We start from the raw sequence: 14,207 nt of genomic DNA, 5'->3' as shown, positions 1-14,207 counted from the left end.
ATCTTTTGATGATAACTAAAATTTTGATGATAACTAAGGGCATCCACGATAAGAGGTTTGTTTAGAGTTTGTGAAAATAAATTAGAGGTTTGTCCACAAACCTCTTATTGTGGAAAGAGTTAAAGAGGTTTGTTTTCAACAGGTTTGTATATACAAACCAGATCAAGGAGGCTTCCATGGCCCACTTTTAGTTTTTTTTTGTTTAATTATTAATTTTTTTCGCTTTAAACATTTAACTTCTTTGTTTTTGTTTTTTTTTTTTTTTTTTTTTGATGAGTTGTATTGACAATGGATCCCATACATAAATCTTTGAATAGGTTTATCTATTGTTGATAAAAGATTTGTTAAATGGGGGGTTTGTGTGATAATAAGGTGGCAAGTGAACAAACCCATTAGAGGTTTGTTCTATTGCTCATGCCCTAAATTTTGCTTCCAAATAAACTATTGACATTATTGCACACAATGCATCGAATATAGGGCTCGCTATATCAGTAACAACTTTTCTTAAATCAACAAAAAATGTAATAAATATATACCCCACCAAGATATAAGGAATTTTTATCCTTGAATTATAATTGCAAATTCACAATATTTATGTTTTTCCTAAACAGTTCTCCGTGTGTAGAAAGGTCCCATTATAATAAAGGGACAATATCATCTGCCATTAGTATATGCTTATAGCTTCAAAGAGATCTTGAGCAACTTAATCAAGAGTCTCGGTTGTTTTATACAGATAATTGTATCCGAAGAACTATATTAAGAATCCTAATGTCAACTGAAATATTCTACACATCACAATTATCTGTGTGAATTCTTTCGGTGAATCCTGAGGTGTTAGACCATCGCAGGAGAGATGATTCCGTCATCTGCAGGAAGCAACGGCTACTTGGGAAAAGAAGCAACAGCTGCTTGGCGAAGTGCAACTCGTGTCACACAACATATAGCAGCTAAACACTATTGCCTAAGGCTCAGTGAGTAACAAACGACTTCTGCATGCGATTGCTACTTGAATACAATATATTAATTAAGGGTTCAATTCGATTTCATTTCAATGTCGCTCTCATCATTAGTTTTCTCATCAAAATCATCGGCAGGAAGAAAGCTGAGAAGTGGTAAGGGCAACAATGAGCTAAGGTTGCATAGGATAATGAGGGCAGCCAAATGATCAAATCTGTCCTTAGTGACACCAAAGACCTGGGTCAATCCAGCACCAATCAAGCCACCTAAGACACTTCCAGCATTTGATATAGACATCAATGTTGCAAACAGAGTAGCTTCAACTCCTTCCGGACATAATTTTGCGGCTAAGACAAGGATAGGCATAAATGAAATCTGTAATAGAGAGAATAGTCAGTACAGGGCTTATCTAAAAAATGAGAAAAACATTATCAATAACCAATCAGCAGGGATAAATGATTCAGAACGGCCTTGACCTTATAAGAAAAATTATTTCAAGCTAGAACTCCTATATAATGTCAGAAAAGACTAAATATGAGGCAATAATTTAACTCGGCACCACACTTTCAACAAATTGACAAGGCATCAGAACTACTCTATTAAAACTAATGATTATTCAAAACTAAACACATACTTGAACTCTCAATTCCATGTCATAGGTTTTAACAAACAGCAGAAGACTGAAAGACATGAACAACAAACAGCTTTAGGTGAACGTACCTGAGAAAGAACAGTGAGGATTAGGGAATCTCCCACAGCAAACCACTCGTCACTGATACCTAACTGGCGATTCAGTCCAGTTACAAGGAAAACCTGAAAATTGAATCCAAAACTATTTGTTTGAGTATTTTTAGCACCAGCAAAACAATGAATGTCATCAACAAACCTGTGTCATTCCTAGAGCAGTTCCAGCAATAGTTGTTGCCAAAAATATACTCCTCAATTTAACTTTCTTCAAAAAACCATTATAGAGTCCAACACCAAGCAGCGATGCAACAGACGTTACAAGCTTCACCCGCCCAAGAAATTCAGGGGTAAAACCAAGTTTATTTGTTCTGAAATCCAAAAAACTTGCAACTATTAATAATTTACAGAAGTAATCTAAAAAGTTAGCAATAAAAAAAATAAGAAAAAGATATGGTCCTAGATTTAATGGTAAATGATAGAACAGGCGCTAAACTTGATGAGTAGCCTAGAAAAAAAGCAGCTTTAATTCAACAATAACAATAATAATGTCTAAGTATTTAATTCCAATAAAATGGAGTCAACTGCATAGTGCATACACCAAAATAATTTATCTCCAGTGGTCGTCGATAGAGATCCTCTTCCTCCAAGTTATTTCCATTCCAACTCAATTTGGTCAGTTGTGAGGTTGCTTGATGAAGGATATATTAGGTAATTTTTTTCCTAGAGTTGAAAATGTTTAGAACCAGATGATACAGCAAACCCAAAAGCCACCTCCACAGAAGATTTCTTACAAAAGGAGAGATGACCTGTAAACCAGAGTTACTAAGCTTAATGGTAAATACATTGGAAAGGCTTATAAAGAACAGGGTGAGGAGAGGGAAGAAGGAGAATGACTTTTGGATATGATCACATTCCATAAGCTCCTTTGTGCTGTGGCTTGCATTAATTTGTCAAAGCTATTCATCTATTTTGTACAGTATCCTTGTGAAACGTACAATGTATAACAATCAGTAAAGTTCATATAGGCAGTTGCTGTTTATATCATATGCAACTTAGTACAGTAATATGGTGGTTTCACTTGGGTCATATGTGGGGGGTGGGGGTGGGGGTGGGGGGTAGGGCCAGATATGAGATAGTCCTAAATCGCAGCTATGTCATCAACAGTATATGATAACTGGAAGTGTAGATATATTTTTCAATGTGGTGACACAAGCATATGTAGCCCAGATGAAATTTAATGTGTTAGCATGAGGATCTATTTTTACCAAACGTGAAAGAATAAAAATGATTTACTGTATATTCACAAGTACATACGTGAAGTAGAACATAGCAGAATCCGACTGAGGTGTTGCCTGCCAAAGAAATACAAATAAGGTAGGATAATACACTCTTGGTTGCTTGACAGCATCCCACAACTGGACAACACTCAGGTGAAAGCTTTCTCTTAAACTGGGTACTCCAGCACTACGACTATAATCCCACACTGGCCCAAGTACCTGCTGTTCTCTAACCAGAACAGCAACTGCAGAAGTGATTAGAGGAAGCAATGCAGTGACGCCAAAAACAAATCTGAAAATCAAATGTAAGGAATTTTGACTCAGAAAAAGACAACAAAAGAACTATGACCACAATGTAAACATCGGAACAGACCTCACACCATAAGCATCCACCAAAGAGCCACTAAAATAGGCACTCACAATTCCCCCAAATGCTGAAGATCCCCAACACAATGACTGCAGAGAACCTGAGATACTTTGTGACTCACCACGAGCTCTCTCAACAACCATGGAATCTACAACCTAAAACATTAATCAGTGCCTGACATTGTAAAGCATAAAATAAAATCAAGAGAATAAAATTTCTGCTAACTCAATACCAATACATCCCCTATATTAGATATTTGGCAAAAAAGCATCATTATTTATATTTTATAAGACTGCAAACATTGTTTAGTCAATATACAGCACTATGTTCCTTCATTTACGTTCAGGGAAATAACTAAAGAATCAGAGCCTATGTATCACGATCTGGGATTTTGGGCACCACAACGTGCGGCGCGCTCTTGCCTTTTGGTGGCAAGGGCGCAAGCCTTGTGCGGAAATGGGGCTTGTGAGCACAAAGCAACACAAGCGGGCAACTTATATCTCAAGGACGCTCACATCTATTGGCGACAAAGTGTGAGTGGTCGGGACTTATGAAGGCCGACAATTCAAAGCATCCACAAGCGGGTCCGAACCACGAGTTCTTTTAGTATCAAGTTAGTGGGGAGGGGGAGTTATTATGCAAGCAAGACACAATATCTATAAAGGTCTATCAACAAACAAGCATAAAAGCAAAGCAATACTGGGTAGAAGGCTTTTTTATTTCATACAATCATTCACACTCTAAAGAGCTTAATTTAGCATTTACATTGAATCCCTAATGAAACCTGCAACGGCAGTAACGCAATAATTGCATCTAAATCCTAGAAAACTTAAAGGTGAACTCTAGGAAAGCATTAAAAGGGCATCTAATACATAGAAAGGAGGTTGGATCCTAACACTCTGGCTATCTGATGCTCAGATTAGGCCAACACTAGAGCAAGCAATGGTTTCCGGTAGGCGAAGGAACTGAAAAGTACAACATCCAAAACACCCCAACAAGAACTTACATTTATTCATATTACAATATTCCAAGGTTATCTAACACTTCTTATTTTTTTTCTTTTCTTTTTCTTGATTAATGTAAGAAGTTATCTGATTTCAAAAATCTAAATGAAAGTTTGATACGTATGATAACAAGTAATATATTATCGTGTGCAGATACATATCCAAGTATAAGACATGGGAAGAATTAAAGTTTTGGAGACTGTAACATAGCTAGAATTGGACACAGATTAGAAAAATGGCATTCATAAACCATTTTTCTGATTTTTTAAGACTTGTATGTGCTTTTCACGTTATAAATACATAAACACACTTGAATCCTTTGCTCTTAATAAATTTATGGTCTAAAGCACATTTGCAAGCTAATCATTACATTTTCTCTTCTTTTTCCTATCAATATATACATTTCTCTCCACAAATGTGGTTTCGGATAAATGAATGGTCCAATAAGGAATAAACACTGTTGTAGAAGTGTGGAGGGTGTAACACACAGTTTGATACAAATGGCCCATCTGTCCTTGAGATGAAGATTAACAATAGTATATAACCTTAATATTATTCATTTTGCAAAAAGGAAACCAGAGAAAGCATAGTAAGAAAGAGGGACTAGTATAGTTCCTACAATATTTTTCAAAAATTTCATCAATAAGCACAAAGTGTAGGATAAGGATATTAAAATAATAAGTATAGAGCAATCTAGGTGCATATGCCCTTCAAATTGAATTAATGAATCTTACTCAATATCCTTTCCAGAATAACACTGGTTCATGGAATCCATCAATAAGTTATTTGGCTCATCCAAGGAACCAAAAATGATGACTAGACAAATCATGAATAAGCTGGGCAAATGCTAATGATATCTCAAGTGCAAATCGATGTAGGAGTCATGAGCATAAGAGCTTCAGCATATAATGAACACTGAGCAATAAACAGTAAGCAAATGCACAATTATTGAACAATAGCATCAAAATTCTGACTACCAAACTCTAAGCAAAAATAAATTAAAGGGTCTAATACTACTAGAATTTAGTGAATTGTTTTGAAAATTCAATTCCTATGACCATGGATAATCATATCTTTGCTCAATAAAAGGAGCAATGTGCGAGAAACAATTTTTACTTAATCTTTTGACTATGGATGCTGCTAATATGAAGATATATCAGACAAAAAGACCAACATACACTTTTCTTTTCTTTTGTTATTTATAATTGTTGTATTATTACTGGAATATTATCAAAATTGATCTTGAAATTGTAGCAAAACAACATATGCTATTTATTAGGAGTCGACTCACATAACATATGTGTTTGAACAACCTTAAAGAAGTAATATTTTCTCATTATCAATTAAATTATTGTAGTAGACACTGTCCTCTATGGATGCCTTGGATGGGTGCACTCTCTATTCTCCAAACATAAGTAAATACTTTGTATAATTTTAAGACCTACAGAAACCAAAATCTGGTACATGTAATGGAAGTTACTATGTGCGACCCATACTTTTAATTAAATGGCTGTAGGATACTAGGATCTCATGAATCAGTTAAATACACATTTAGAATGCAGGCTCCTCATTATGACACGTCAAAGCTGTCTCCAGCCATAGAATTTTAACTAAGAGTCCAACACTAAGAGCTATAAAACATAATATTTTTCAGGTAAAAGAGCATTAGAAATGCTTACAACATCAGAAAAGGCGACTGATAGAGATCCAAGAAGTATGCAACAAGCAGCACTGTATTTGCTATCAACCATAGTGGCCATCAAAGTCCAGGAAAATGCACCAAGAAGGCCAGAAAGTACCAAATATGATCTTCTTCGATATCCAAAAAGAGGTATTGAATCACTGCAAACATTATTTTTCAATAAATTAATACAACAATATAAGAAAAACAGACAATGTGATTAGATATAAAATAAAACACACTTAGTAGGAACAGGTACCTTATAAATCCGTAAAGAGGCTTAACAAGCCAAGGGAATGAAGAGAACCCAGATATGACAGCTGTCTAGTCAATCAACAGTAGGTTTGTTAGTATTTCAATGTTTGGAATTGAGTAATAAACTTACCTTAAGCATACTACATATACTAGGATTACTATCAAATTCATGTGGATAAAAAAATTACAGCACCATCATCACATCCATATATTGCACCTTTCAGTGCAGAACTTATGACATTAGCAAGCCATTTGAAAAATCAAATGCTGCAGATTGTGCTAAGAAGTATCATGTTTATACACAAGATAAAAACAAAATACATACATTTCAAAGCAGTAAAGTACATAATAACAAAGAGGTCAGTGGTGAATCTGGTGATTGTTTAACACATAACTTTGCAAAGTTTAATAACTTGTATTGTGTAGTTTTGCCATTAGGGATATAACGCTCTAACCTATTTATTTCAATTTTGTTTACTACTACTTTACACAGAAATTGGAGCTGTCTAAGGTAACAATGTTATTTTTTTTATATACTGAGCTGTACCAGCCAACTCAACCTTATCTCTCCATTCGAATCAAAAGGAACATGAAATACAGCAACAGCAACCCATGCAGTGTTGCAGCCCACCAGTAGGAGCCCAAATTCGGGCCAAACTCTACAGTTGGCCTAAGTGCAATGAATCAGCATCATTCTTCAATTAATCAATTTAGACCCTTTTGACTGGAGCTGGACTTAATATTTGCACCTCACTTCTCATCAACTCTGTTAGAGCTACCGAATTATATAATCATTTATTAGTTCAGATCAGCATGACGCCTGACTGATCTAATGGCTAAATACACTAATATAGTTTAGATTGCTGATAACTTTGAAGAGATAAAGCAACAACGGAATAGGAGAGTGCAGCTTACGAGAATCGAGAGATATATTAGGGGGTGAATGAAGCAGAGAGAATTTAGGGTTCAGCTAGGAGCAGAAGTAGGCAATAGTTTTAGCTTTCTCTAGCAGTCCTCGACTCCAGCTAGTTAGTAGCATGACATATGTTTTTCACTCTAAGTTATATGGGACTAACTTTTCTAGTTTTATTACTTCAGACACCATGCAATAGTGGTTTGCTTGGTTTCCATCGAGATTCGCAAATAACAATACATACTGTTCATTCATGTAATAGTACTTCTGGCGACATGACATACATCAATGACATTATATATACAACTAATAATGAAATTGAAGGGTAAAGAAAAAGTTACATAACATACCTCTGCAGGATCTAGATGCAAATCATCTTTCAGATAAAAACTGACAGCAAGCCGTGAGAGGCCTAAAACACCTTGGACAAAGTAAACCATGGCAACAGCAATTGTATCTGGTGACATGTCCACACCAAAACAGCTAAACCAGCTCTTAGATTTGATTTTGCGCTTGCCTAATAATTTACTTGAAGACGCCTCATTCTCTGCCTCGGCTGTTAACAAATCTCCTTCTCTTGAATCTGGATCAAGAAAAAAAAAAAAAAAAAAAAAAAAAAAAAAAAAAAAAAAAAAAAAAAAACTCAGACGTCTAAGATACACAAGGGTAACTAACGTGATGATCCTTCAAAGAAGCCATGAGACAACAACTTTCTAAAAGACCATCTCATATATGACCAAAAACCTATAGCAAAAAGACAGACCTTAAAGAAAAAGATTTAAATTTGACAGATCCATACATTCTTCAAATAACATATGAGAACTTCAAGAAAATTAGAACCCCAAATATTAGTTGACCCTCTACTAATTAGACCCTTATTAACAAATGCCCTTCCCTGACATCTGCTAGAAGTTATCTTGGCATCTCCTACACAAATTATTTTGTTTTTTTTAAGTCAATGCAGTAATAATGCAACGAACGTGGTGGTTCGGACTAAAAATAAATGGTCGGAAGGTTAATTTGACAGGTAAAGCACAAGGCTTGCATACAAAGTAAATGGCTTTAGGCCATCACTCTCCAATAACACTAATAATTTTCTGCCTAAACTTCCTACCCTAGAATACTTCTATTTATACTACTACTAGGTCTACTACATTGCATAAGTTGGCAACAAGGCCTTAATTACTACAATTACTACTCTTTTCTTCTTCCTACTTTACCACAGTATCAAACAAACACCCAGACTGCTTGCCTGCAACTTTAGGTTCCCTCCCTGATTTTGTATGGGCCACGGCTTGTTGTTGTTGTTGGTCTGCTGCTCTGCTGCTGTCCCTTCTGTTGTCTGCAGTAGGTAAGAACGGTGGGTGGTGGGTGCATTGCAATACCGCACCCCAAAAGAGCCACCTTGTCCTCAAGGTGGAAGTCAAAAAGCTCATCCAACGGTTCCTCAAACACCGTGCTGTATGCTGCTGGTGCTCCTTGTAAAAATTTAGGTGGTTCACTCACTGACTTCTCTTGCTCATCTTCGAACTGATTTGACTCATCCAACAGCCCCCCCTTTTGTTTTCTAAAAGTCTCAAACATAGCCTTGCGAGTGATCTCCGTGTGATCCAAGCCCGAATCACCCTCCTCCCTTCCACCGAAAAACTCATCTCCTGCAATTTCCAGTTTGCCAACACCAACCCTAGTTTTTCCAGCCACTGTACACCTAGAATGACGTCAGAGCTCCCTAATTGAAGACGTGAAAAATCCTCTTCTATCACCAACTCATCACTGAGCTTCAATCGTACTCCACAACATTGCCCACTCCCTGTAATGATCTCACCGTTCCCGAGGGAAACTCCGAAAGTAGTGATACCAGAAATTGCTATCCCGAGCTCCTCAACCGATTGAAGCGAAATAAAGTTGTTAGTGGCGCCGGAATTGATCATTATCACAACTGACTTCCCTTTAATTTCACCAGTAAATTTCATCACATTTGGTTTGGGCAACCCGACCATCTAATTGAAGGAGGCGTTGGCCGGGATTTGTTCTGACGGAATCTCCATTGCCATAAACTCTCCCTCAGCGCCCTCATCCTCCTCCTCTACAAGCAGGACGCTCAGTCCCTTAACCGCGCATACGTGACTGGGGCCGGTCCACCAACCGTCGCACTTAAAACACAGCCCCTTTGATTTCTTCTCTTGAATTTCCCGCTCAGTCAGCCTCCGAACTTCGCCGCTGAAACGAGAGGAGCTTGGTTTGGTTCGATTTTGGTAGGCGGTGGGTGGGTGGTTTACTGACGCTATAGAGCTTTGTGAGGTTGGGTTGGTTTGGGAGTTAAAAGGTGGGTTGGTTTCAATTGGATTATATTGTGAGGTTGGGTTGATTTGGGAGTTAAAAGGTGGGCTGGTTTTAATTGGAATATAAAACTAGGGGGTATTATTTTGGGCTCGCCGGTTTCCAGAATAGTGTTAGTTGGGTTTCTAGTAAAATAAGAATACTGCCCAAACTTAGAAAACACTCCTCTCGTGTTCTGTAACCCTTTGAACCGATTACGTTCTTCGACCCAACTCACTAGGTCCATGGCCTCTTCAAGGGTTAATGGGTTTAGCAAACGGATCTCTGCCTTTACCTCCTCCTTCAAGCCATTGATTAAATGTCCTCTCATCAAACTTTCTGGAATGTCCACCAAGGGGGAAGCTTTCTCGATGAAGACTCGACGGTCCTCCACCTCGAGCCACTGCTCATGGAGGCTCCCTTCATTCACCGGCCAAAATTGATTCAAAACTCGAGTTGTGAGATCCTCCCACCCGATTAGTGGTCGGCGGCGGCTCTCCCATTGATACCACCTTAACCGTCCATGACTACAATGGCTGCCTGAAGCTTCTCTATCTCCGAGAGACGATAGAATTGAAAATATTGCTCGCTCCGTAGGATCCACCCATCTGGGTTATACCCGTCGAAAATCGGCATATCCAACTTTCGAATTTTCCAGTTTACCCGATTTTCATGATTGTCGTGGTGGTTGTTGTGCGATGGTCGTTGTAGGGGTCGTTTTTGTTACCAAATCTTCCTCCAGCTCCGGGTTCCCAACTGCTGAAACGGAGCCTGTTGAAGTCTCCAGCTCCCAGCAGTGGTCCTTTTAAACCTCCAGCACCTTGCGGCGGCTGCTCCACCTCATCTTCCACCGTGATTGGTTGTTTGCCCAAATCTTTGATGGTCGCCAACACTCCTTGAATTTCCTCAAAGAATTTATCTTGATTGTTCTTCATCAGTGTGTTCCGTTGGTTTTGCTCGTGTCGAAATTCGGCCTTCTAGCGTGGGTCAATGGCCTCTCGGTTCTTGCGCGATTCCTCCGCCTGGCTCTCATCAGAATATGTTGGAGAGAATTTTCTCCCTCCCCGATTTTCTCAAAAATCTCCTCTACTCGTTCCTCTAGCGCGGCTATTCGTTCAACGGTGACTGTCGGGGGCTGTTGGAGCCATGGTTGCTCTAATACCAAGTGCAACGAACGTGGTGGTTCGGACTGAAAATAAATGGTCGGAAGGTTAATTTGATAGATAAAGCACAAGGCTTGCGTACAACGTAAATGGCTTTAGGCCATCACTCTCCAAGAACACTCTATAATAATTTTCTGCCTAAACTTCTCTACTCTAGACTACTTCTGTTTATACTACTACTAGGTCTACTACATTGCATAAGTTTGCAACAAGGCCTTAATTATTACAAGTACTACTCTTGTCTTCTTCCACAGTAGCAAACAAACACCCAGACTGCTTGCCTGCAACTTTAGGTTCCCTCCCTGATTTTGTATGGGCCACGGCTTGTTGTTGTTGTTGTTGGTTGCTGCTCTGCTATCCCTTCTGTTGTCTACAGTAGGTGAGAACGGTGGGTGGTGGGTGCATTGCAGATAAATACAGGATTCTGAATTAATTTATCATTTTCAAACAACTACTACCTCCGTTAATTGTTATGTGCAACTTTGGGGTATTATTTGTGAGATATAAAATATTCTAAAGTTGCACATAACATTTAACGGAGGTAGTATATCAAAATTCAGTTACAAAGAGAAGCTAACGATTATTTACGGATATACATCAATGCACATGACGATGAAAATAATGATAGATTGATATCACCTCCATCTCCGTCTTCTAGACTTTAGTGACCTTCAATGATTAATTATGCATGTTCTACCATTTCCATAACTTTTAAGGTGTTTATTGTAAATTTACAATGTGTTTTTCCTTATGCACAATATTATGTGCAGGTACAATGCTGGACAATTTCACTCTCCAATGCAGCTTGTACCACGACGACCAAGACAAAATTTTCAGGCATTACTCAAGAAAAATATTCTCATACCTTGGCAGTTCTATGATTACAGAACATATTTTCCATAGTCAAGGAGTTCTACTCATTAGAAAGTAAATGCCTTTTGACAATTACCAATACCGACAAGGGTTGTATTTTTGGTGCTATTACACGGTAGAGAATTATATATTACAAAATTGATGGATACATACATAATTTTTTCAAAAGACTTTCAGAATCAGCAAGAAAAACCAAGAAGTAATTTAAGCAAGCGACCTGGAGTCCTAGAATCAGGGCAATTTTGTCCCTTTGATTCGAACGTTTAAATTTTGGTTGCCTAGTTTGATTTAAACCCCTAGTTATGTGTCTTGCATTGCTAATAAGGAATGTAAAGTACTCTGCATTATAAGACCTCTTTTCGCTCTATTACCCAGTTAATTATTATATCAAGCAACAGACACCAATCACCCAGGTCAAACTATCTCCTTTGCAATAATATTACCTCTAGAAATGGCACTTGGTTTTTATCCGTAAGATGTCAACTATGATTACACCGATGACTAATACAGTGGCATATGGTACAACAAACATTCTGGAAAGATTATTGGGTGGACGGGAAACGTCAATCCATCATCCCAAGTTCCCAACTTACACTGTCTCATGATGGTAACTTAATACTCAGCAATGGCGAGGGACAATCCATTGTAACTTGATCAAGCATATCATCCTCAGATCTTAATTCTAATACATTAGTTCTCGAGGACAGTGGTTAACTGGTGCAAAAGTCAATAAGCTAACCAACACACAAGAAGTCTAAGGTTCTGGTAGTATTTCTCTTTATATGGATATCAAGACATTGAGCTCTATTAGTCTTATAAGGATATTCCTTGAATGCTAAAGGTAACTATGTTAATGTTTTCCTATCTGGTTTCATGCTTTTAATAACTCCAAAATGTGCAAGAACCTTTTTCTAAATATACACTTTATAGCAACTGAAAATAAAAGGACTTTTTTCTTAAAAAGTTTCAAAAGAGTTTTTGAAAGGTTAAGATTAAGAACGTAACCTAAATTTGAAGTCAAAACATGACTGAAGCTGTAGGCATTAGGGTCCATGAAAAGAGCCCCTGATTCTGTATTCATGTAATATTGCCTTGGACTTTTTTTGTGGTCATCCTTTGGATTTATTCCTTATGAAATTGAACATAATATTGTTAGGTTAAGTATAAAGAAGAGTGACAAACTTTGTACTTAGATATGTTGGCTTTTATACCTCAACCTGTTGTTCGTCCCCCATAAGTGTCAAAGCTTAAAATGAAATTAATATTAATCGCATTAATTATTAATCGTATCAGAATATATTATTTAAATCATACATCATTGCAACACTATTAAGTTTTACAGATTATGTTATTGTGAGCTTCAATTTCAATAAGTTACTTGCTTTTAATGACTCACTACTTTTGAGCTTATTTTTTGTACCTATACTTGCAAGAAATTTGTCTCATTCTTAAAAACATTTTTTTAGATATCGCTAGATTTGTTTAATATAAAGTGCAAGTTGAAAATCCCAATTGTTGAAAATACCACTCCTTTGGTATCTTTTTGATGTTCTTGTTTCTTTTTTATGTTCTTGTTTCTTTTTGATGTTCTTATTTTGATTGTACACGCTTGACAATGCACGTCTTTTACCATTAATATCTCTTATAAGGTAAAAATTATAAAATATGTGATAAACGAATCAAAGAATACCCCATATCACTATATTTTTTCTTACATATTTGGAATAAAATATAGGAGATTCCCTCAAATTTTAACTAGTTGCAAGATTCTAATCAAGAACATCAAAAAGAAATAAAGGAACTAAGTAAGACATAGGATGAGGAGTATCCCGAGTAAATTAACATACTTTATGAGGTAGTTCAATGATATCCAAAGGTCCTAGTACATCGCCCTCTCTATAGTAACCAACATTTAGGGCTTTTCTTCTCCATATATTAAGAACTTCCGCTTCCTCATTGCTAAGAACTAATCCCCCTCGAAACTCGTCGTAAAATAACCCTCAAATTTCTAACCACAAAATAACATCACATTAACATCATTTAAAGATAGATAACATAATCAAATCAACAAATACTCACTTCAAATGCAATTAGAACACCTCAACTTTGAGCCATGCCAATATCATAAATCAAGATCATAAACAATATTCAACAAACAATAACCACAAAAATTCAACTTAGTAATAACAAAGCGTAACAATTAAACAGCTAATAAAACATGAATTAAGCAAAATCGACCCAAGATTACAACTTTTTTTTAAAACGCAGTTACCATTTGCGGAAGCAGAAAATGGGTCGTCATCCTTATCGCGGCGGTGGGTGGTGACCGGCGGCACCGGAATGGAGACTGACATGTCAGCTTCAAGGCGTTTCCGGCGAGGTTTCCGCCGAGAAGATCTAGATTTTCCGGCAACCAGAAACGGGGTTGGTCGGTGAATCTGGTAGAAAGTAGGAGCAGAAAAAAGAGAGGAAATTGAGAAATGAGAAGTTTTGGGTGGTACGATGGAGATTAACATGGAATAAACTTAATTTTAAATTTAGTTAATTGAATAATTGTAATTTTAAATGGGGAAAAGTACTATCTAGTTTTTGCATTTAGATAATGTTTGTTAATTGATTATGAGACATAAAAGGTTCATACTTTTTACTTAGTATATGTTCATGTAAAGTGTAAGTATAATTTGCCTTGGTGTAAAAAAACTTACCCGACT

At 37.0% G+C, this 14,207-nt stretch overlaps 1 protein-coding gene across 2 annotated transcripts; it reads right to left on the bottom strand.

Annotated features, from left to right (window-relative positions):
* Nucleotides 1-546: 546 nt before the first annotated feature.
* LOC110713328 (folate-biopterin transporter 1, chloroplastic) lies at nt 547-14,102 on the bottom strand. 2 transcript variants are annotated; one of them, XM_021891784.1, is made up of 10 exons: nt 13,769-13,860; nt 13,344-13,504; nt 7,492-7,724; nt 6,233-6,297; nt 5,972-6,134; nt 3,295-3,443; nt 2,959-3,213; nt 1,844-2,012; nt 1,678-1,770; nt 547-1,332 (listed from the first exon to the last, which is right to left on the bottom strand). In XM_021891784.1, the coding sequence occupies exons 3-10, from the start codon at nt 7,606-7,608 to the stop codon at nt 1,033-1,035; spliced, it is 1,311 nt and encodes a 436-aa protein (XP_021747476.1). In that variant the 5' UTR covers nt 7,609-7,724; nt 13,344-13,504; nt 13,769-13,860; the 3' UTR covers nt 547-1,032. The 2 variants fall into 2 exon arrangements, with proteins under 2 accessions (XP_021747476.1, XP_021747475.1); XM_021891783.1 differs by lacking the exon at nt 13,344-13,504 and having other exon boundaries at nt 13,769-14,102.
* Nucleotides 14,103-14,207: the final 105 nt, after the last annotated feature.

This window comes from Chenopodium quinoa, unplaced genomic scaffold, assembly GCF_001683475.1.
Source record: "Chenopodium quinoa cultivar QQ74 unplaced genomic scaffold, ASM168347v1, whole genome shotgun sequence".
NCBI lineage: Eukaryota > Viridiplantae > Streptophyta > Magnoliopsida > Caryophyllales > Amaranthaceae > Chenopodium > Chenopodium quinoa.
This window is presented reverse-complemented; position numbering and strand designations above follow the sequence as displayed.